This window comes from Oryzias latipes, chromosome 17 (assembly GCF_053564925.1).
Source record: "Oryzias latipes strain Hd-rR chromosome 17, Olatipes_Hd-rR_3.1".
In the NCBI taxonomy this organism is placed as follows: domain Eukaryota; kingdom Metazoa; phylum Chordata; class Actinopteri; order Beloniformes; family Adrianichthyidae; genus Oryzias; species Oryzias latipes.
Window position 1 is genome coordinate 5,436,006 of NC_136253.1, and position 23,477 is coordinate 5,459,482.

Genomic DNA, 23,477 nt, shown 5'->3' on the forward strand with positions numbered 1-23,477 from the left:
CCGTGACGTGAGGAAAGCTCGAATGTCTGAGCTTTCTTGGCTCCCTGAACGCAGCATAGGCTCAGCGCTTGTGGTGCGCGTGGGACTCAAATCTCGTGGGAACTTCCGACAGCGGGCGAGTCGTCGGTGAGGGAAAATCACAAACAACTGCATGTGAAGTTTCTCCAAAGGGTTCCCAGATAATAAAAAGCATTGCATATTTCATTTTCACGCGTTGATTGCTGTTTGTTTTTTTACTAGATTTTAAAATAACAGTTTTGTTTACAAATTTTGTCATATAAAAATGTTGGTGATTGGTCGCGTGAGCTAGCTGCGTTGCTGTTAGCTTCAAAACCAATCAATAATGATTTGTTATTTACATTTGTTAACAAAATCAGCCCTGTTGGAGGAATAAACATGAAAACTTTGGCTAGTTTGTGCTTAACAATTCTTATTTTTATTTGTGTTATTGTATTTATAGTAAACAAACTTTAAAAAAAGCCCAAATATTGCCAAATTCATATTTATTTAAAGTTAAAAACGGATAATTTTATTATGAAACATTCATAAAAAAACGTTTATCAGTTTATTTTACATGCTAATGTAATTCAATTGGTTAATTCAATTAATTAGTAGATTTTTTTTCTGTTTTTGCTGCCCATTTTTAAATGTCTGTTTTTTGTTTGTTTGTGTTTTATGTAATAATTGTACACTTTATTTTGACTCAGTATTTATCTCATTTCCTGCAGACACAAAGCTAAAATGCCGATCTAATTTGAATGCATCCTGCTTGTATTGTCGTTAATTGGTTTTTGTTGACATTTCTATACAGTCTCCAAATGTAACGTGTTACTGTGCAACAACGCATCAATTTAGAAATATCGATAACAACAAATACATTTTTTAAGTGTTTGTGCACTTTAAAATCTATTATGTGTGATAGCATGTCACAATTATCCATCTAGCCAATAATTACCACAGCGCATTTATGGTTAGTGGCGGGCCGCCTCACAGGAAGGTGAGCAGAAATGCAATTTATCAAACACAAATAACGATTATTTCAAATGTCAGGTTTATCTGTGAACATTAAGGGGCCGATTTCATGCTTTTTTTAAGTCTTTAAGAGAAACCTTTATCCATATATATGAACATTTATTACTTAAGGCACACTATAGAACTATTTTTTTAATGAAATGAGTTACATTGGCAGCAAATTTTCCTACCCTCGAATCGATCTCTGAGGCTCCGCCTTTCATTCCTTGTGGGTGCCGCCCATTTCATGACATTATCGTAGAGGTGGCCTCGGCAGCATGTCTGCATTAGTAAGGTGAGAGGCTACAATGCAGGAATCCAGGGTTCGATTCCCAGAGGGGGATAAACAATGGTACTGGGTCAATTACCATATCAATGGCGAGCAATGAACATCACCCAGTGAGGGTCCTTAGGCAAGGCCCTTAACGCTACTGCCTCCCGAGCGCGGTTAGGCTGCAGCTCACCGCTCCCCCAGGGGATGGGTCAAAATGCGGAGAAGAATTTCCACATTGTGGGATCAATAAGGTAACAATTGATAACCTCTATCTATCTAACCACTCCTGGTCCTCGAGATCTACCACCCTGACTGTTTTCCAGATCCCCAAGTCCTGCTAGCTGCTGATTAGCTCAGGAAAAACTCTAAAAGTTGATTTTGCATGATACAGAAAATCTAAGTGATGAGTAAAACTTTTTATTACTATCTCCTGAACATCTACTTACTCTGCTAACACATTTGTTTCTCCTATTTTTTACTTCCAAAAAACTAAAAATTTAGACGACTGAACCCAAAGTCTTTTGAAAAAAGGACAAAACTGCAGAGCATGTTCATGTATTGTAAATAAAATTACTGATATATTTTCTTTGTCTCATACACTGTTGTTGCGGGCTCCACGGTGGTGTAGTGGTTGGCGCTCTCCCCTCATGGCGAGAAGGCCCTGGTTCAAATCCTGGATGTGACCTTTCTGTGTGGAGTTTTCATGTCCTCCTTGCTCATGTTTGGGTTTTCTCCAGTTTCCCCCAATAGTCCCAAAACATGCTCCATAGGTTCATTGGTGTTTGTAAATGGTTGTGCATGTAGGTGTGAGGTTGTGTGTCTCTGCAGCAGAGTGGCGAGGGTGTAACCCCATTTACTCAACATTAGCTGGGATAGGCTCCAGCAACCCCATGACCCTGAAAGGTTCACAGCGGTTTCTGAAGGTGGATGGATGGATTGTTGATCCTGGAAACATATTCAACTGAAATGTCCAGCTGCTGAGCTGTACCCAGAAGGCGGCCCCCCCTGTCTGCTTCTGCGTTTAGTGAGAAAGGAGTCGTTTTATCAGTAAATAAAACAGAATCGTTTTTGATGAATCCTTAATTATTTTCTCTTTTCCGGAAGATCCTCTGAGGTTTTTTCAACGGTTTATGAAAAAAGGAATAGAAGAGATTTAAAAAAAATTGTTTAGAATTTGTTTTTCCTTTTTTTAGATCACATTTCTAAAGATCTTATTATTTTAATAATTAAGAGCCATAACAGATGTAAGATTTTAGGCTCATGGGGAATTTCTTTTAAATTGATTTCATCTTATTTTCAAATAATCTGCCAACGGTTTGCAATGGAACAACTAAAAAGAAGCTGATTTTAAAACATTACAGCGTCTTTAGTCGTAAACATTTTCATAACCTTGACTTAAACACTACGAACAGTTGATAGCTCAACAAAAAACAACAATAACTGTGTTTTTCTGGAAACCATAGTTGAAATTTAAGCTTTTTCTAACCGTTATTTCCAAAAGTGTTTGTCCATCCATACAAATAATTAAATTCACGTGTTGCAGTCCTTTCACAGATGGATCAAATCCCTTTGACATCATGTTAAAACACCATGATTTCTGAATGGGTTGTTACTGAAGTGGATTTTGTTGAGTGGATTCTTGGCAGATACCAGTGCAGCCGTCTCACTTTTCCTCTGGACCTCTTTGTGTGATTCCTACAGGAGACATGGAAACCTGCACGATGAAGCCAGAAGTTAAGCAGAAGAGAAAGCCGGTGAGAATATCCATAACCTCTGAAAACATCATCTTCATGTTCGGACTGAATTTGGGAACCAAGCCTTCAGTTTTTCTGCTGCATCTACTTGGAATGCTCTCCTTTTTTATTCATTCCTTCCCGTGCATCAGAGATAGAAAGTCCATCCGTTACAGCCTGTGTTCTTAATGTTACTGTCAGTTATTCACCTTCCATCTCTTGCACTTTAATATTCTTATACTAATACATTTTACACCCTATGTCTGACTGTTTTACATCTATTGAAGTTTGTAAGTCACTTTACTGTAAACTTTAAATTCTAATTGTAGGATGCGTGCTGGTGACCTCCTGGCCGGGTCACCCTGGAAAAAAAGATCTTGATCTTAATCTTATCTGGTTAAATAAAAAACAAATAAATAAAAATGAAACGGCCCATTTTAGAGACATATATATTTGCCATATATATATATATATATATATAGGATGGTTGTTGGATTGTCTAGTAAAACAGGATACACTCAGGCTGTTTTACTGCAAAGCTTTTACTCCCTTTTCTGTTTTCTTCTCTGTTTTTAGCCCAAGCTTCCTCCAAAGCCCACAGAGGTAGTGTAATCCACTTTCATTTAATGTGTAAATATGAAATGGGGTTTTGCATGTGGCTACTTTACTTACAGGACAAAGGGAAAAGAGAAGCGGAGAGGGCTCAGACGCCAGAGCCTGACCTGCAGAGCCATCTCATAGTACTTGTATTTTCTGGGGTTTTTGTTAAGCGTGAGCGAGCACCAACATGCCAAAAATATAAATATTTAAGGAGCATTAAAAAACGTGTTCTTTCACTCTGACATGAAATCACGCGTGTCCGGTTTGTCACGGAGTTTTATCTCCTGCTGACCAGGTTTGGTGCAGAAAACTTGTCAACTCACTTCTGAGGTTTTCAACCCAAATCTGACAACACAGAGTTTTCATTTAACATGTTCTTATATATGATTCTTCTGCCTTTTTTAACAAAAACTCTACTAATTATTATTGTTAGTATTTAAAATAATCTTATTTAGATGATACTCTCTCCTGTTGCTTAACTTTGACATAGTTTGGCCTTAAATGAAAATGAGTAGAAAGGGAGGACGGATAAACTCAGAAGAAGGGGGAAAACTGCTGGATTTTTCAGATTTACTTAACCATTTAACTACCCAACACATTTCTGCTGCTTAATGCCTTGGGGGAGTACTACACAAAATCAGTGTTTTTAATTATGTCTTCTAAATGCGCTCTACCATTTCCTTAAGCAGGCAGTTCAAGGGTTAATGCGGTGTTTCCTCTGAAAACCAAACTTTATTTCTCTGCAGTTTGAACCCATTTAAAAAAAATGAAATGGTCTAAATTAGTTCATGCGTTTTAGGGCTGCACGATATGAGGAGAACTTGTAATACGCGATATTAGTGATCAATATTGCGATGACAATATAACTTGCGAAACAAACCGCAAAAAAACCCAAAAACATCACTTCTGTTTCACTGCAGCAGTTTCACTTAAATAAAAGACAACACAACTTAAATTATACACCAAATGACCCTCGCCTACATAGGAGGCTAACATCTAACATAAAAGGCTCTTTTGTGCATGAGACCGCATTAAAGTGTCTCTACTTATAATTGAAAAAATAACCTAAAAACCAACTTTTGGGGAGCGTCTATGTTGTTGGTGAACTGTGTTGGCTGCAGCCTGCAGTCATAATGAGAGTGCTGCGCTACAAGTGACTTTAAAGAACGTAAATTTGCAAGAAAAAAGTGTTGGGTTAAAACAACCTGCAACATAAGGAAAGAAAGACAACAGACCAAAGGTACCTTTTACCCGGAGAACGAACAGCAACAATCTCTCTCCGCTCTGGCGCATATTCTTTCACCTCCTCTAATTAGTTTGTTGGGTATTCCCTAAGTTACACATGCGCTGAGCTCTAAGGAGGGGAAACAGATAAAAACACAGCTGCAGCGCTATTAGAAAACATTAATTGCAACATGTCTGTCTTTTCACAGTCTTCCCACATCCTCTCTGGACCTGCAAAGTCTTTTCTGACAGATAACTGACACAGAGAGGCTCTCGATTCTGGTCTTGACACAGATAACACTTTGCCTTCACGCTGATGCTGGGAAGACGCGGAGATAGTCGGTCTCCCCCCGAGAGTTTCACCTTCACCTTCCTGTCAAACAATCTCGGACACAGACACTCTGCATGCATGATTATATTACCTATATAGCTAGGTAATACATAAAAGCAAATATGAGATAACTTATATACGTTTTTCCAACAAAAACTTATAAAGTAACAAGAAGAAATATCAAAGTTGTCTGTTCAGTGGATTTGTGCTCAAACATGAAAGAGGTGGAGCGGCGTTTAGTGAAGCTTTTTTCCAGATAGGTTGAAAAAAACAAAATGAAATTCTGAGCCTTTTTTGCAACTTAAAATCAAAGTTTTATCATCATAAGAACATTGAAAAGAATGTGATGGAAACTTCAGACAAATGCATCACAGAGACTTTGGAGGAGATCTTGTCTTTGGAGGAAGAACGGGTTGGAATTAAGCATCTGCAGGGATACGGATGGCTTCATCATGGGGGGTTCAGAGATCCTGCAATCCACCCATCAATGATTAAAACATTATTTTACTGTAAAGCAAACAAACAAGCTTCTAAACATGGAAATATTCTCAATAAACAGTCAGGTTACCGGTTCAAATCCAAGACACTTTGACCAAATTGAAAGTACAAGAAGTCGTCTGCTGCTTGACATGTTGTTCACTTGCTGGACTGTAGGTTCACTTCGACTTTAATCTCATCATTATTTATCTATTTTTGTAGTCTTGATCTCAGAAATTTAAGAGATTCCATTTGTACATTTACGGGTTTTTCTTGTAAAGACTTTATTCTCATAATATTACGTTTTTTGATTCTGGTGACCCTAATTCTGCTTGCTTAAGACTTTAAGGTTTAAAAAAATACTTGAACTTTTAGAAACGAAATTGACACACATTAGGATTTATTGTGCTTTTTATTCAATATTGGTTTTGCTTCGACTGTAAATTTCTCATTTGATCTTTTTAGAACACAATAACACTTGATCCTACACAGGAGAAAGGACCTTCTTACCATAAAACTGCAGATACATAATAAATAACGCTAAAATATACTTTAAAAAAAAACAAAAAAAGCATTTAGCTGGAATTGAACAAAAACACGTATGGCTTCATGATGTCTGGATATTCTCAGCTTCGTCACGGTTTTGATCATAAGCTGCATTTTTCCACCTTTTTGTTCCTCCTCAGAGCAACGATGGCAAACTCTCTGGAACTCCTGTGGTTCCACCCAGACCCACAGAAAAGGTAGTCAGTGACGTCCTCTCGAATTGAGAATAAATATATTTGTTTTAATTGCAAAAGTTGTCACGACTCAGCAGTTAGGTGTTGCAGTGCTGAGTTTCTTCTTTTTGTTTGTTTGTCCGTCCTGTTTGTGCAGGAACTTCAGAACTCGACCAGATACAGTCTGCACAAAAGGACACAGGCAGACCACACAGAGGTACAAGACTGAAACACTAATGACACCATGACTTTATTAACCCTTTGGATTGAATACCTTCATCTTGCTCATCAGAGCCCCAGAGAAGATGACCCATCAGGAACTACAGCAGATGAAACAGACTTCAAACAGGTAGCAGAGCTTTACCTACAGGCTGAAACCGGCTTTATAGGCATGTAACGTCTGTCCTCTGTTATGTCACTGACTGCAGAGTAATCACTCGGTCCTGACTGGAATGTTTCGAGGAAGCCAAAAGGAGAAGAAGGCATCGTTCACTGTAAGCGCATGTAGCCCCTCAGCGTGAACTGCACAGCTCCCACATGGGGTGTGGTTTATAGGAGAGGGAGGACGGGGACTCAGTCTTCATGGGATTCAGTGTTTTGAAACTAAGCAGAATGTTTTCAGCATGAAAGGACATCGAGATAACTCAGTCTGCGGAAAGTTACCAGCTGACTTCAGCTTTAAAAAAAACAAAAAAAATACGGGGGGTTTCTTGTTGGACTTGAATGTTTGGGTGTGTGAGTGAAACCAGACGTGTAGAACTGCTAACTTGAATGCAAAACAGTTTTTTTTGCTACTTATCTGATAGCACTATAAGTTCTTTTTTGACAGTAGATATATACACAGTGTAACAGAGCACTGGTGTTTAAACCAGGTTACGTTTTACTGAAGCTTTAGTCCTGGTATTTGTGACTTCAGAGCTACCTCCACCCACCCAATGAACAGGATTCAACCGACGACCAAATCCCAGTCAAACAGGCTCCCAGCAACAAGCCGGTATGTGTTCATGTGTTTTACTGTGGTAAAATCATGTGGTTTGTGACATGTGACTGTGGTTGGCAGGAATTTCTTAAAGGCGTGATGAAAGGCCTGAATCTGAAGAAGACGTCGCAGAAGGTATGAAGCACCATCAGGTGGTGGTAGTGGTTCTGAAAAGTAACTTTCAGCAGGGAATGCATTTTTATGATGCTGGTGTCACATAACATGTAAAGAAAAAAAATGGATGACCCATAATGTCTTATCATCAAGGAACCCGCAGCTTTAACTTTGTTTTACAGATCATTAAAGAGAACAATGACTCTGAAGATGCAGCAGAGGACGAAACATCTGCACAAACCTCTGTAAGTGGAGGTGTCTCTAGCATATAGGCAGTTTTTTCATCGCATAATGTATGTTTTGTTATGCATCTATGTTTCTGTCAAGGAAAAAGGAGGCTTTTTGTCCAACATTCTTAAAAAGTCTAAAACACCAGCAGATGAAGCCTCCATGCAGGTGAGTCTGTGCTAATAAATATTGTCATAATAACTGGCTAAAACAAACTTTAGATGGTGTTCCCTGGTGCATCATGGGAGTTACATTCTAAAAATAACAAGCAATAGGTGAAATCCATGAAGAAGGATTACCGATGTTTTAAGGCTGTAAAACTCCTCCCGACACACTTTTTCTAGATACACGGGAACCTTTTCTCGGTTTTCCCTTTTGTTTAAACTCAAAACTTCAATCCGTCACAGAAACATAAGTGTTTTTAGAATGAAAACAAAGAACTGATTCAATTCAAGTTTATTTGTATAGCTCAAATTCACAACAGTCGTCTCAATGGTCCCGGCTGCTGCTGCAGTGGGGGCCTTGGTGGGGGGGGGGGGCGGCTGGGGTCTCTCCCTCTTTTTACATTCCATCACCCACCCCAGAAGAACATAAACACTCACTCGAGCACAGGTGCTATCTCACCTTTGCACAAACAGTTTGCGTGACTGAAAGAAATGTTTCACGTGTGTTAGTCTGAATGCAGAAGTAGGCGTGTGTGAATGTTAGTGGTAGTATGTCCATGTAGACTTGTTTGTATGTGAACACTTTTGGAGCCAACAGGTGTGTTTGTAACGTTTGAGTGTGTGTGTGGACAGGCCCCGCCCATTTTAGATTTTTCATGCCTCTTAACCTGTCAGTTGTGATCATAAAGCTCTAGCAACTTGTTGCTTTCTGACGCTTCATGATCTTCCCCTCGCTACTATAATCACCCCTCTACCCCCCCATCTGTCATTCCTCCTTTTCTTTTCCATCCAATAAAAAATATTTATAAATATAATTAATGTGAGTAAAGTTTAGCTGAAATTACAAAAGGGGTTTATTTAAATATACATCTGGTGTATCACAAGATTAATAACCCCTGTTGTGAAAGTAAAATATCTTAAGCACAAAAGGCTTTCAGCTCTCATCTCTTTGCTTAGCTGTTGGAGAGGACAAGGAAAAAAAAAAAAAAGAGAGAGTATAAGTCGCTCTTTTAAGAAAAAAGTCCAACATTTATGAACAAATTAGCCAAGCCTGGCGTAATGCTGCGTTCACACCGAATGTGATTCATGCACCAAATGCCTTTCTTGATGCGCCTCAAATTATTTGTTCAATGCTCGTCCAAAAATGTGTTTATACGCTAGACCCTCCCTTTGCGTGTGGAGTAGCTGCTGTCTGAAGTTTTTAGCCTCATCACTACATGAAGACTTTAGGCGTTAGGGTAGAAGATGTTCATGATAGAGTGAGGTGGAAAAGGATGATTCGCTGTGGCGACCCCTGATGGGAAAAGCCGAAAGAGAAAGAAGAAGACTACATGAAGACTTTAACCTTATATCTCGTTTTTATACCATCGTCCGGGTGAATACTTGATTGTGATTGGCTGCTGGGTGTGCATTCAAAAGTGATAAAAAAAAGAAAAATATCATAACGTTCAGAAGGAGACTCATCAGATTCCATGCCTGTTTTTGACGGCTATCTTTTTCTGCGTTGCTGTCGGCATCAAACACTAATACTTGCACCTACAGTGCCATCTAGCGGTTGTTAGTGGGAAAACTACAAATTTACAAGCCTATGCATGTATTATAAAATCACAAATAAGTCGCTCCTGAGTACAAGGCGCACTCCTGGCCAATCTATGGAGAAAAAAACGCAACTTATACTCCGGGAAATACGGTAACTCAGCGGTCCCCAACCCCCGGGCCGCGGACCGGTACCGGTCCGTGGGTCACTTGATACCAGGCCGCAGAGAAAGAATAAATAACTTACATTATTTCCTTCTTATTTATTTCGGAATCTTGAAGATGTTTTATTTTGAAAAATTGCCTCTGTTGGGGAACTACTGTATTTGGCGTAGTAATTACATTTATGTCAGAACTTTGTTTTTTTGCATGAGGATAATGGTATTGGTTTGAAAGGTGGACAGGTGTAAGCTTTGACGTTAGCTCTTTGTTTGTGGCTTCAGGACAACCTGAGTGTTCACAGTGAGCTGTCTGCCAGCAGTGACAGTTTGTCTGAACAAAGCAAGGTAAGAGGCTACATGTGGCTTCAGCCGCGTCAACGGCAGACGGTGATCATCTCCTCCTCCTCTTCACACTCTGCTCTGCCTTTGAGTTTGATCTTCTTCTCTTTAGGGAAAAGGAGGGAAATTACCCAAGATCTTTAAGAGGTCTCCAAAGGATAAGGTAAAGTTGCTGCATGACCAGTGAAATGTCCCGGTTTATCCACAGAATGGATTTATTCTGTACACATGAACTCTGTAAACAGCATGTTTGTATTGTGTCTCACACCAGCAGCCTCTGGCTGGAGATTTGTCAGGCAGTAGTGACAGTCTGGCTGAGACTCACTCAAAGGTAAGTTTGAAAGTGATGAAATATTTTAAGGACCATTCCAATGAAAATGCTGTTTTTAACGTGTTCTTGTGGTCTTTTTCTGATAATGGAAGACAAAAAAAGGAAGATTAATATTGCATTTCTGAGTATTTATTTATTCAAATCATTTTGAATCACGAGCAAGCAAAAATGCAGTAATTAAGAGCTTATTTGTGATTTAGTAAACACAATTGGGGGGCCACAAGCTCCTGGCTCTGCTCCATTCTGATGCATTCACTTACAGACACAAAAGATCCATGAAAGTCTTTGTTTTCCTTGTCTGAGCTGTAATCTGGATCTAAACTGTACACCTGGATAGCTCCAATATTGCTGCCATTTTTGTTGCACTTCTAATGTTGGGTTTGGGGTGTGAGGGGCTGTAAACTAGTTTGAGAGAGTGTAAACGGACTGGGCGATGGGTAGTGGGGGTGGGCTTGCTCCATGCCAACAGGCCCACCCACAACTCAGAGGTGAATTTTCAAATGAACTCTATAAAACAAGTATTTTTATGTTGGCTAAAAAGGGCATATTTATAATAAAATACCACTGAGATGGCTTTGAAAATGGAGCAAAACTTTGATTGGAGTGGGACTTTAACAAAGAATTGATTGTGCATCATATCCATGTTTGTCAGAGTTATTAATGCTTTCAATTTTTTGTTTCACATCAGCAGGAAAAAGGTTTTTTCTCTGCGATTCTTCGCAGATCTCCCAAGACTTTTGAGGAGGAGACTCGTGAGAAGGTAAAGTGAAACTGAGGTTCTGGGATTCTTGGAATTTTGTTTTTATTTAAATGTTAACCCTCCTGAAAACCATTTAAAATCAGGATATACAACTTAACTCTGCTGTATGTTACTTTGCTGATAACCAAATCCCTCTCATTTGACTAATTGTTGAATTTGAACTATGAATTAACTCGTGGAATTGTATACATAGCAAAAAAGTGTGAAAAGACTGAACATATGTCATATTGTAGGTTCTTCATAGTAGCCACCTTTTGCTTTAATTACTGTTTTGCACACTCTTGGGATTCTCTTGATGAGCTTCCAGAGGTAGTCACCTAAAATGGTCTTCCAACAGTCTTGAAGGAGTTCCCAGTGATTCTTAGCACTTGTTGGCCCTTTTGCCTTCACTCTGCGGTCCAGCTCACCCCAAACCATCTCCATTGGGTTCAGGTCTGATGACTGTGGAGGCCAGGTTATCTGGCACAGCCCCCCATCACTCTCCTTCTTGGTCAAATAGCCCTTACACAGTCTGGAGGTGTGTTTGGGGTCATTGTCCTGTTGAAAAATAAATGATGGTCCAACTAAACGCAAACCGGATGGAATAGCAGCCGCTGCTAGATGCTGTGTTAGCCATGCTGGTTCAGTATGTCTTCAATTTGGAAGAAATCCCCAACAGTGTCACCAGAAAAGCATCCCCACACCATCACACCTCCTCCTCCATGCTTCACAGTGGGAACCAGGCATGTAGAGTCCATCTGTTCACCTTTTCTGCGTCACACAAAGACACGGTGGTTGGAACCAAAAATCTCCAATTTGGACTCATCAGACCAAAGCCCAGATTTCCTCTGGTCTAATGTCCATTCCTTGTGTTCTTTAGTCCAAACAAGTCTCTTCTGCTTGTTGCCTTTCTTTAGCAGTGGTTTCCTAGCAGATATTCTACCATGAAGGCCTGATTCACACAGTCTCCTTTGAACAGTTGTTGTAGAGATGTGTCTACTGCTAGAACTCTGTGTGCCATTGAGCTGCTCTCTAATCTGAGCTGCTGTTAACCTGCCATTTCTGAGGCTGCTGACTCAGGTGAACTTATCCTCTGCAGCAGAGGTGACTCTTGGTCTTCCTTTCTTTCTTGGGGCGGTCCGCATGTGAGCCAGTTTCTTTGCACCTTTGATGGTTTTTGTGACTGCACTTGGGGACACTTTCAAAGTTTAACATTTTGAAGTTACATAAGGAGTCCACTGCTTGCAATCCGTTGATATTTCCACTCTGCATCTTCAAGCTGTCTTTATATTGTTTAGAATTTGTAATCCAAGAAAATAAACATTTGTTGATTGAGTAGTAAATACCCAACCTGAAAGTTCTTAGTCTGCATGCTGCAAAATAAAGGTTGTTCAGCAAAGTCATTTAATGAATTGCAAACTTTTTTGCTCCAATTAAATGTATGTTTTTATTTATGTACTTTAATTGAACCTGACTTGTCTTTTTATGTCAACACTTACAACAGGTTCAGGATAAAGAATCGCTGGAGGATTCTGCATCCAACTCTGACAGTCAGTCTGACAACTCCAACTCAAAGGTGAGAGCGCTGCAGACCTATGACATGAAAGGACTTTGTTTTCATCGTGATTTTTTTTCTTTTTCCACCGCAGTAAACTATTAACTCAGTTGCTTCTGAAAAGCAGTACTGACAGAGAAACACTTCTGTGTTTTTGTGTCTCAGGGAAAAGGAAACATTTTCAGCGAAATATTTAGAAAATCTCCAAATCCATCCGAAAGCCCCAGTCTGGAAGAAGTAGGATTTTAAAGTCATTACTTTTCACCCTTTGAAAGTTATAAATCAACATTTTGTGTGTTTTCTATGGAAATTGCGGTTAGATCTTGTGATGCTCAGACAAATTTTTGTCTACATGTCTGTGATCAGATCATAGATGGATTTGCTTTTATTGTCATTGCCCATTGTACAATGAAGTTGAAGCATCACCATTCCAGTGCAAGAGTAACAAAAAACAAAATATAATATTGAATAAATCAGTATGTACAACATATACAGTGTGCAAATATAAACTGTAATAAAGAATGTCCAAGATTTGTGTTCAAAATTTCACGCAGAACTTTGTGCAGACATATCAGATGTGCAAGAGGTAGCAATGAGGTAGACACTTAAGTGGACTGTGCTAGTGCAGATTTATCTGTGCACTTTGGAATTGAGGATGGTTATTGCTTTGGGAAAGAAGCTGTTTTTTACAGGGACTGTAACTTTTCCTTCATGTTTAGAGCTCTGAATCGACACATGGTGAGCCGCCTGTCAGCAGCGACAACCTGTTGGAGAAAAAGGTTTGGCTTACATGGCAAAAACGACCAGATTCTCAATGCCACCCGGCACGCCCACAGACATCATACGAGTCACAACAAACATGCCTGAGCTGGAATCCCTCTGACGCTGAAGCTGAACTCTGTGTTCTAATTTTAGGAGAAAGGGGCTTGGTTTGGATTTTTTAAAAAGACCCCAAAAGGAACCGCTGAGGTAAAAGTTTAAAGGCTCTTTTAATGTTTCTTTTCTTCATTATTTTTATGTGTGTTCACTGAAATGAAAAAGCCTTACAGGATTAACCTTGGCTTGTTTTTAATTCTGCTTCTTTAAACTTTACACCTTTTTTCTATTGAAATAACATCAAACGCTAAAATCTGTATTTTCAAAAATCAAAACCAGCTCTTTCTAAAAGTGAGGTTTACATGATCAGCTGTTGGAACTCTCAGCAGGACGTGTTGTAACAAGTAAAAAGGGAATGTTACCCTGCTCTTGTTTTTCATCTGAATGGGTGGGTCCTCAAAAATGAGCAAGGCGTAGTCTGTAGTTTAAAGCTGAACCAAATGTGTGCTGCACATGTGATGTTGGTTAAGGAATCTGTGCGTCTATACTGCCCTCTGCTGGCTGTTGGAAGCAGCTTTCGGGGTTTCTTTTTTTTTCTAGCTGATGATCTTTTTGATTATGTCAAAATTTCAGAAAAAAACATTTGAAAAAATAAGCCAAAACAACTCTTCCCAACAATGTAACTCATTCCTATAATGCCGCTTTAGGAAAAAATGGATGGCGATGATTTTTCCATCAGCAGCGCTGACCCGTCTGAAGATACCTCCACACAGGTGAGTGTGATATTATATGGCCGGGTTTAAAAAACAATTCATTTGAATTTTTTTTCGTTTTTATTTTCAGATGAAAAACAGCTTTTCTGTTCGTTTAAATGGAGTTTACTCAAAGAAGGTTCTACAGCTCTCAAAACTGTTGTTCATCAACCAACAATTGTTTTTAGGATCAAAATGATCGCCGTGAACAAATACAGCAAACAACAAAACTAACAGCTAAAGGTCATGTTTAGCGGTGTAGCTTCCCGCAGGATTCGGTGTCAAAAGTGGATAAAATAATGAAACTTAAAGACGGGAGTCTTTCTGGCATCAGCGCCACTGTTTTGCACTACATCTCCCATGATTCACTGGGGTAATGTGACAGCATCTACCGTTAACTGTCATGAAGCACAACAAACCCAAACATCCATCCGTCTATTAGTCTGCAAATATTCCTGCTGGGATCAGAGGTAAACATTTGAGTTCTCCTTCCAGGTTTGTGTTGGAGCACAAAGGAATCATTAGCAGCCAGAGATTCCAGTGTTTGGTCCAAGTCACCTTTCTAACGCAATCAGCTGCTTTTTGTAACAATGTCTGTTTGAAGGACAAATTCAATTCAGACTTTTAGCACTTTTGAAAAAAATCACGTTAAGTTTAGATGTAAGTAATAAACGAAGAGTCAACATTAGGATGAAGTGGCTAACAGACACACTAAGGCTGTACTCAGAACCAGAGTTTCTTTCCACCGATGATCCGGAACAAATACACCCAAGAGGACCCTGGTTCGGGACCAGAAACCGTTCTCTGACCCGTCTTTGGAGGTGGTCTCCTTTATTTTGACATTGGACCGAGCTTTCCACCGCTCTGAGATTCCTCAGTCTGAATACAATCCGTTCCCGGAACAACTAAACCAAACCGGACACCGGATTACCAACAGATTAGCAATGAAGCATCAGATGAGCCGCGGACAAATGTAAAGCAATGAAAATCTTATTATTAAATATAAAAAAGTTTCAAAAGTTTATTTTTACCCAGTTGAAACGACTTCTTACACACTCTTCTGTGTCTCGTTGCGCGGCATGAGGCCAGATCTGCTGTGATGTCATCCTAAAAGCTACCTTATAGTTCCTTAATAGAATTCTCTGAAAACTCCACAACGAGGAGTCACATCAGCTCATTAAAATGTGTTCGGATGAATTCAGGCTCAGCAAAACAACTTATAATATTCTTCACATTGGTTTCCCAACAATCTCTGTGTCATAAACACTTACCAGCGTACCTTCATAGCCCTCATCTCCTCAGTAACCGCCCTTCCGCATGACGCCACCATACCAAACAACCAAGCAAAAAGGGTTGAGCCTGATGACAAGGATACAAACCTTCAAAATTGGTTAACTAAATATGAAGTTTGAATCAGTGAACTATTCTGACAAGGACTGCAAAGCGGAGGACTTCCGTCATTTCTGCCTCTAGTTGCTTGCTGACATTAGAGAGACTAATAAAACATCAGCATGTTCTTTATTTCCCCCTAATTACAGATGAGTTTAGAAGAACTGATTTATTGTTGGTCCTTTTTGTGTAAAACCTATCAATCATGCTACGATTAGTTCATGGTTCAAAGTCTCCTGTTGCTCTTGGAAAGCATGAAAAAAGTCAAATTTCAAAGGATTATCAATATGGTTCTTATTTGTTTTTTGTTTTTTTTTGCATAAAATGTCATTTTAGTGAACTGAAAGTAAAAAAGAACTGTAACTCCCTTTACAGTCTTTGTTTGAAAACGACACAATTTTGATGAAAAACAGCTGCAACTTCCAGCTTTTTGTGCTGCAATTCTTCCAAAATATGCCCAGAAGATCCTGGAGGGGCTGATATACGTCACTGATACAAACCACAGCTTCTAGTTTTTGGCATATTCAGTTTCTGGCGTGCCTTTTGTGATTTTTGAAAATATCTAAAACTCTAATCACTCTCATTTCTGAGGGTGCATTTTTAAATTTATCTTCAGAAAATATTTCATGTTGGTACAAAAAAAATTGAAAGCGTAATGTTTTAAGGAACAAGCAGCAAAAAAAGGTTTCATAAAGTTTCACATTCACAACTCACTGCATGATCCTTATTCTGCTCGAGTAAGCCTTGCCTTAGGCAGCGGTAACTCCAAAGAATGCAGCTTAAAAGATATTTGAACCGAATGCGTCTTTGCTCAGCAGAAAGAAACAGCAAGTGATGAGCTGACGGGCAGCAGAGAAGGCTCGACTGACAGCAGCACTGAGGTGGGTGGTTTTTACCGACTCTTTGGAGACACAATAGCAGTTTTCTTTCTCTGAAAAAGTTGCTCTTTTAAATGTTGGAAGTCGTCTGTTTCAATATTTCTGCTGTTACACAACTAACAAAAGCTTCACTGACTTCACTTTCATTTGTCTGGAAAAACGTTTCCTTTTTCGTGACATTTTCGTTGTTAGGAACTCTTGTCTTATTCTGCTTCCACTTCTGTTTCCCTGCTGGATTCAGAACTGACATTGGTTCCTGTTGGCGGTAAAGGCTGCTTCCCCTCAGCGTTCTGAACGCTGCACTTAAACACGGTGTGGTCCAGTAACTAAAGGAGACCCGAGGAAAAACTGGACATTTCTGTGCAGTTGACATATTTTATTAAAAGATTGTGGTTTAACCCTTTTGAAGCTATAGGCCTAAATCCCCTTTTTTGTCTACTTTTGAATTTACCTCCATGTCTTCAATTTGAAAGACTATTTGCCTGCTTGTCTGGTATCATTTTAATCAGCACAACCTCACCAATGTGGCACTAACTTTATTTAGTCATTTTTCAATATTCAAAATTCAGACACTAGACATAGAATCATGCAAAAACGGAAAATTCCAGCAGGAACAAAGTGCTTAAATTGGCTGTGGAAGCCTCAAAGATGTTCAATGAACAGTTTTACGACATACCGGTATATTGAAAGTTTGAAGTGTAATAAAAAAAAACAAGAACAAATGTTTTCAACAACTTATTTTTTATGTTTTTGAATGAAAATACTAGAAAATACTTCAGATCCCTTTGTGCCACATAAATAGTTTCTGTTCGTATAGCACATTACAGACTTCACACGCCTCAATGCTGTGACCTTTCTATTGTTTTCATACAGTCAGAATCTGCATTTCCATTTCCCTGTGTGGCTTCAGTTTACAGGCAGCCCCAAAAAGGTTTTTTTCTTTTGGGTTCACTGATGTCAATTTGACATTTTTCCTGTAATTCTGTGTTTTGTAGCTTTTGTAGGCAGGCGGGGACTTTTGCAGTGCCCCCCAAGTTTCTTCCATTTTTAGACAGCACTGGAGCTTGTTGTTTTAGAAAAATCCAGTTGCTCCCCATCCAAAGTAAAAGGATAATCGGCTTCCTCGTGGAAGCCGTGTGGGACCCCCCCTCACAGCGGGTCCTCCGCTCCATGCTGCAGTCCTCTAATTGACGTTCATCGTCCGCCTCATCAGAATAAAAGATTGCTTTTGTTCAGAAACTACTAATAATTGCCATAATCTCTCTGTCATCCAATGAATCTCAATCACAGAACATTAAAATAAGCTCATTTCAGATGTCGTTTTATTACGCTCATTTCACAGTAGCTCGGCAGAACGCTCTACGCTCGGTTCCTTAGATGCTTTCTGGACCCCCGTGGACCATCGGCCCCAACGCGCATCTACTTTTAAGACAAACCATGTCTGTTCTGCTCTGCCTTCTGTTTCAGGACAGAAATCTGGAAGCCGGCAGTGAGGATCAGTCTGAGAGTAACCGCTCTAAGGTCAGAATGATGGGACTAAAACAGGACATGCTCAGCTGCTGCCCCCAACCTCAAACTCTTTTACGCTTGTAGGAGAAAAAGGTTTTCAGCAGCATGTTCAGGAAGCAGCAGAAAGCAGCAGAGGGCGCCGCAGCACAGACGGTAGGCTGCAGCAGCACGCTACTGGAAAATACTTTTAAATGCTTTTTGTTTGCATTGAATGCTGGAGACAAACACTGAAAGTGCGATAACCGACAGCGGTAAGAAACTCGCTGACACGACTGTTTCAAAGGGCTCCGTTTCCATGGGAACGCCACTTCTCCATTTACTTCACTGTCTGCCGTCGCTTCCTCTCGTAACATGGCACACATAGATTAAGGTTTTTACTATCACCCTCAGATTGAATTATATGTGTACGTGTTTATGTGACGGCATTAAAAAAGACTTTTAGATTCACTTTTCTTTGCAGATTTCATTCATATATGTTGGGGTTAGTTGTTCTGTTATCAGTAGATAACACAGACTGTGTCCTTTATCTTCACATCTTTCTTCAAATCATCGTGTTTGAAGAGAAAACCGTTTATACCAGGCTTCCTTTAGTGATGTAGTCAGGCTTTCTGCACAGTTTGTGGGTGATTCCCCCAATTTTCCATCCCTAACCTGTAATGCAACCTTTGACCTTTAAAGAGCTGGTGTGTTTTCAGGAGAAAAAAAGAGGAGGATTTGCTGGAAAATTCAAAACGAGTTTGGAAAACCTGTTTGAAAAGGTCAGTCTGTTTAACTGTATTTATATTGTTTGTTTTTAAGCATCTCTGCTTCCTTGAACATTTCTGATTTGCATAGTCATGACAAGTATAAGTAAATTCTGTATGACCCAGCAGGTGATGTTGTTGGCTGGAGTCGGTACTGATGTAAAGTTTACAGCAGATTTTGTTTTCTGTGTTTAGGAGTCAGACCCAGCAGCAGATGACAAATGGTTGACAGGAAGCTGTGAAAACCTGTCAGATGTCACCATCACAGAGGTGTTATTTCTCCTCAGCAAACTCAATCTTGACTCATTTGATTCTCGTTTGGTTTTACTGACTTGTAATTGGATATTTTTCCCCTCAGGAGAAATCGGGAAAGTTAACGCGGCTCTTTAAACAGTCGCCCAAACCGGCTCCTCGCTCCGTTACTGCTGAGGTGATTGAATCTGTTTGGATCCAGAATTTAATCCATCTCATTTATACATGTATTTAACTTCACACCAAAAAGAACTCTTCATCAATTCATGCAGTTAATCATTACATATGTATTTATGGGATTTATGATGAATCGCAGGGATGTGACCCCCGATATCAGCTGGTCTCTTACTAGGGAGATTAAGTCACATTTTCAAAGTGGTTTACACGTCAGATGTTTCCGGCGTCCGTGTTGTCCGTTAATTTCTGAGAATGGACACCTCGTCGGGCGTTATCCCTCCCTTAATGTCAAGAGCTGATTTGCTGACTCATGTTTTCTTTTCTAGCATCCGCTCAGTGGCTCTCCCCTGTCGGCCAGTTGGGACAGCCTTTCAGAAATTGGGAAGGCAAGAACTCGTTTCCTAAAACAATCTTTGAATTAAACAGAGCATCATTTTGCACTGGCAGAGGGCTTTTTTGTAAAAAGGTTTTATGTCTCAAAGGAGGATCTTTCAGGACAAACTGAGCCTGCAGACGATAATGATGTTCTTCTTGAAGGTGCCAGCAGGACAAAGGTATGCATCGCTCTCGCTGTTGTGACTTTCATTAAAGCAGAAGCTCTATTGTGTTTTATTGTTGCTGAAAAGGAAAAACGAGGCGGCCTTTCTGCGATTTTCAAGCGAACACCTAAAACGTCAGAAACTCTGGTAAGAAAAAGTTCAGTCGAGATTATTGAAAAAGATTATTCCCAAATTTGATTGCCGCTGTTTACTAACAAAAAACAGGAAAATGTTTGTCTTTGGTTCAGCATTTTGTTCAAAAGCTTAACTGAAAAAAACGTCCATGATCTGTTCCAGGAGGACGAGGTCAGAGAGACACCAGAGGGAGGCAGACTAAGACGCAAGAGGACGGTAAAGAAAAAAAGACGAGTATGTTTCAGTCTCTATGACTTATGAAGACACAATAGACCGTAAACAACAAGATCAATTCTAGCAGCTTTAATGCTTCTGTTGATCAGCCTAAAAAACTTTTCCTCTCTCTTCTGCTTCTGGTTTTCATCAGGTTGTCTCATTCAGAATCAAGAGAACTCTTCCCACAGATGGCAAATCAACTTTACAAGTAAATCGCTGCTGTCAGATGACTCAAGCCAAATGATTGGATTCAACACTTGAATTGCATTGAATAAATGTGGATGCTTTTCCTCCAGAGAACTGATGAGATGCTGATCATCGACGAGGCGGTCGAGATGCAGGAAATTAACCCGGAGCAGGTTAGGGTGGGTTTTTTTTGAAGCACAGCAATCTGTTTCAACTCTTCAACTGAGGCTTCTTCAAATGTTTTGGTCCAGGAGAGCACAGTAGAGCTCCAGCCTGTGGAGATGGCTGCATATCCCTCTGGAGAAAGCCCCTCTGAACTGGAGGAGGTGTGTTTGTGTGTCTGGACCTGTACCATGTGTTTAGGCGTTGTGTCGTTTTAACAGCAGTCCTTCGTTTCAGGAGAACGATGAGCTGATGGAGTGGTGGAACACAGTTAAAGGTAAAAAATTCACATTTCTGCTTTGAAAAACTTTGATGTTCTGCTGCTTAAAGGGTTTTCTCATTTTGTTTCCAGGTTGGACGGAGTGGAATAAGAGCTCCAATTTCCAGGAGGATGAGGAAACGTATGTGAGATTTCCAAGACGTGTTTTTATTTTAGCATTTTGGGGAGTTTTGTTCCTAAAAAAGTATCTCTTTTCTTCAGGGCGGTGGAGCAGGCCGCCGATCGAGTCTATATGGCAGCTCGGCTCTTTGTGCGCCTTTTCAACCAGCGGGGGGCGTCCTTGCAGCACCGCATCTTGGAGCTCCTGGCCGTGGCCGATGCTGCAGATCAGTTCCACAAGCGGACAGTGACGGCCGCTGTGGGTGGAGGTGTGGCCAGCGTTGCAGGCAGCATTGCCACCATCACCGGCCTCATCCTGGCCCCCTTCACCTTCGGAGCCTCTGTCATCGTCACCGCTGTGGGCATCGGCGTGGCGACAGCTGGGAGCATCACCTCAGCCACCGCTAACATCACAGACACGGTCCACTCCAACATGGATCGGAAGAAAGTGGAGAAGATGATCCAGGGCTACCAGGAGGAGATAACGGTCATCAGGGAGTGCTTGGAGTTTTTGCAGGTCAGTTCATTAAATACCAAATAATAGTTGCAGTACTTCAGAATAGTTGAAAGCACACACTGCTGGTTTTATTTTTGAGAACTTTCTAAGTTTGAACAACCACGAAACAGTCCTGCCCTTTCAAAATAAAGGTTGTTGTTTTTTGTGCTCAGCAATAGCAAATAAAAAAAGAATATGTGTACATATTCTTTTCCTTCTTTAAAATGGCTGTACGTGGCTCCGTCATGAGTCGGCACTGACCGTTTGTTCTTGCAGGAAGGCATGGACACCCTGCAGGAGTGGGATTTTGAAAAGTACTCTGAAAGTGCTGCCAAAAAGGCTCTGAACCACAACATTAAACATGTGATGAAGGAGGGCGGGCGCGCCGGAAAAGCCCTGATGATCAACACGGACAAGCTCATCAGCACCGTGCAGGTCCTTGGAGCCGCAGGCGGCGCCGCCAAAGCTGCACAGGCCATCAGTGTCACCACGGGCGTGATGTCCGCCCTCTTTTTAGCTCTCGATGTTTTCTTCCTCGCCAAGGACTCCCACGAGCTCCGCAAGGGCGCCAGGACTAAGTTTGCCTCAACAATTACAGAGGTCTGCAAAGACCTTCAAGATGGTCTGCTGGAGCTGAACAAGGTGAAAACGCAGCTACAGAAGACCATGGACGGCATAGAGCTGGAGCAGTATGAGGAGACCGAAGAGGTGGAGGTGGAAGAGGAGGATGAACTGGAGTCTGATCCAAAGAAACTGGCTGAGCTGGAGAAGGACCTGGACCTCATGGAAGAGAAACTCTGCAAGAAGGAAGATGAGGGCGAGAAGAGGAGCGAGCAGTCAGGGAAGGAACCTTTTAAATTTACCAAGGAGAAGAAAGAGAAGAGCAAGAAGGAAATAGGAGAGCCTGACGAAAGTAAAGAGAAAGGAGAGAAGGAAATAACCAAAATAAACAAAGAGAAAAAGGAGGGGGGAGACGGCAAGGCTGAGTCCAAACCAGAGAAAGAGGGGCAGACGAAGTCCACCCAAAGACCTGCAGAAGAAGCTTTAGCTGAAGAGTCTCAGAAAGGAAGCAAGAAGGACAAAGAAACCAAGAACCGACTCACCGCCGGAAAAGAGGAAACACACCTGCGTGAGTCTGACAGAGTTCAGAAAGACTCAAAGAAAAGCACAAACGGCAGAGAAAAAAAGAGAAAGAGTCCCCAAACCGAAGCGACCGAAGCCCTGAGCGGCTCAGGTGATTGGAAACAACACTCCACGGGGTCAAAGGCTCTGATGGAGAGCAACAAAAGCCACAAAGGAGGGAGCAGCAGGGAGGAGGGAAGGACGCCTGAAAGAGGAGGCAATCAGGAAAAACGGGAAAGAGATCAGGAGAGAAGACGTGACTCAACAGAGAACGAAAGGAGAAGATCAGACCAAAAGGCAGACGGGACACGGAGTCGAGGAAAGAAAAACAAAGACGATGAGAGACGAGATCACGGAGAGACAGAATGCAGGAAAGACTCGCTCAGAGGCTGGGAAGAGACCAGGAGTTCAGAAAGAGAGTCAAGGAGGAGTAACAAGAGTAGACTCCATGAAAGAGAGGAGGAAGGAGGGAGCAGAGTGGAGAGGAGGCCCTCTGAGAGGGCAGACCATGCTTTGATGGAGAAGGACAAGAAGGGAGAAGGAGGGGAGCGTGGACGGAGAGGACACGGAGAGCGTGGATCTCACGCCACCTCCAGAGATCTGTGGAAAGACGGCCTGAACATTTAGCCCCCGTGTGGTGAAACAGAAGCTCCTCCCCCTGCTGTCTGATTACGCGGCGCCTCCTCCACCCTGCAATGGATTTTTAGCATGTGGTCCCAGAAGGGCAATTTGAGTTATTTTTAACATAATCGTGGTAAAGACTATAATATGAATATTCTGTGGCTACAATTTTTAGAAAAGTGTCGTCAGGAGTGTTTTAAGATGAAAGTTTTATAAATACCTTTTCTAAAGTTCTGTCTGTTTGTTTTTCTAGATTTACTAATAAACCCAACAGTGTAGCATCAGTAAAAGCTGATGACTGTAAAGTTACATTTATTCAACATCTGATGATATTGATGTTTATAGATGCTTATCTCTGGAAAAGGTTTTGTTTTGTTGAACAAAGTCTTTTAATGTGTAGAAGATTCATTTCTCTCCTCCAACCAGCCTAACTTGTTTGTCTTGACTGTTCCAAAATGATCTACCCCAGCAGGTCGTCCTGCTTCATGGAAACATTTTTTATCCTTCATCAGCACATAAATCTTCTCATCTTGATTATTATCATTGAGATTTGCTGGTTTGCTATGGAATAAATGACTGAGTGGTAGAAA

The 23,477-nt window shown here is 40.8% G+C and overlaps 1 protein-coding gene across 21 annotated transcripts; it reads left to right on the forward strand.

The window, feature by feature from the left end:
• On the forward strand, window positions 1–23,477 carry LOC101166986 (uncharacterized). 21 transcript variants are annotated; one of them, XM_023965099.2, is made up of 38 exons: window positions 1–126; window positions 2,987–3,039; window positions 3,595–3,621; window positions 3,693–3,758; window positions 6,337–6,393; window positions 6,527–6,586; window positions 6,662–6,718; window positions 6,798–6,863; window positions 7,286–7,363; window positions 7,430–7,483; window positions 7,645–7,707; window positions 7,790–7,858; window positions 9,834–9,896; window positions 10,003–10,053; window positions 10,162–10,221; window positions 10,910–10,981; window positions 12,465–12,536; window positions 12,681–12,752; window positions 13,235–13,294; window positions 13,431–13,484; window positions 14,039–14,104; window positions 16,288–16,353; window positions 17,818–17,871; window positions 17,944–18,012; window positions 18,555–18,617; window positions 18,798–18,872; window positions 18,961–19,032; window positions 19,358–19,417; window positions 19,514–19,585; window positions 19,658–19,717; window positions 19,868–19,939; window positions 20,073–20,129; window positions 20,218–20,286; window positions 20,359–20,433; window positions 20,507–20,546; window positions 20,622–20,670; window positions 20,751–21,165; window positions 21,421–23,477. In XM_023965099.2, the coding sequence occupies exons 2-38, from the start codon at window positions 2,992–2,994 to the stop codon at window positions 22,891–22,893; spliced, it is 4,056 nt and encodes a 1,351-aa protein (XP_023820867.1). In that variant the 5' UTR covers window positions 1–126; window positions 2,987–2,991; the 3' UTR covers window positions 22,894–23,477. The 21 variants fall into 21 exon arrangements, with proteins under 21 accessions (XP_023820867.1, XP_078791380.1, XP_078791382.1 ...); XM_078935254.1 differs by having other exon boundaries at window positions 10,165–10,221; XM_078935255.1 differs by having other exon boundaries at window positions 2–126; window positions 20,218–20,280.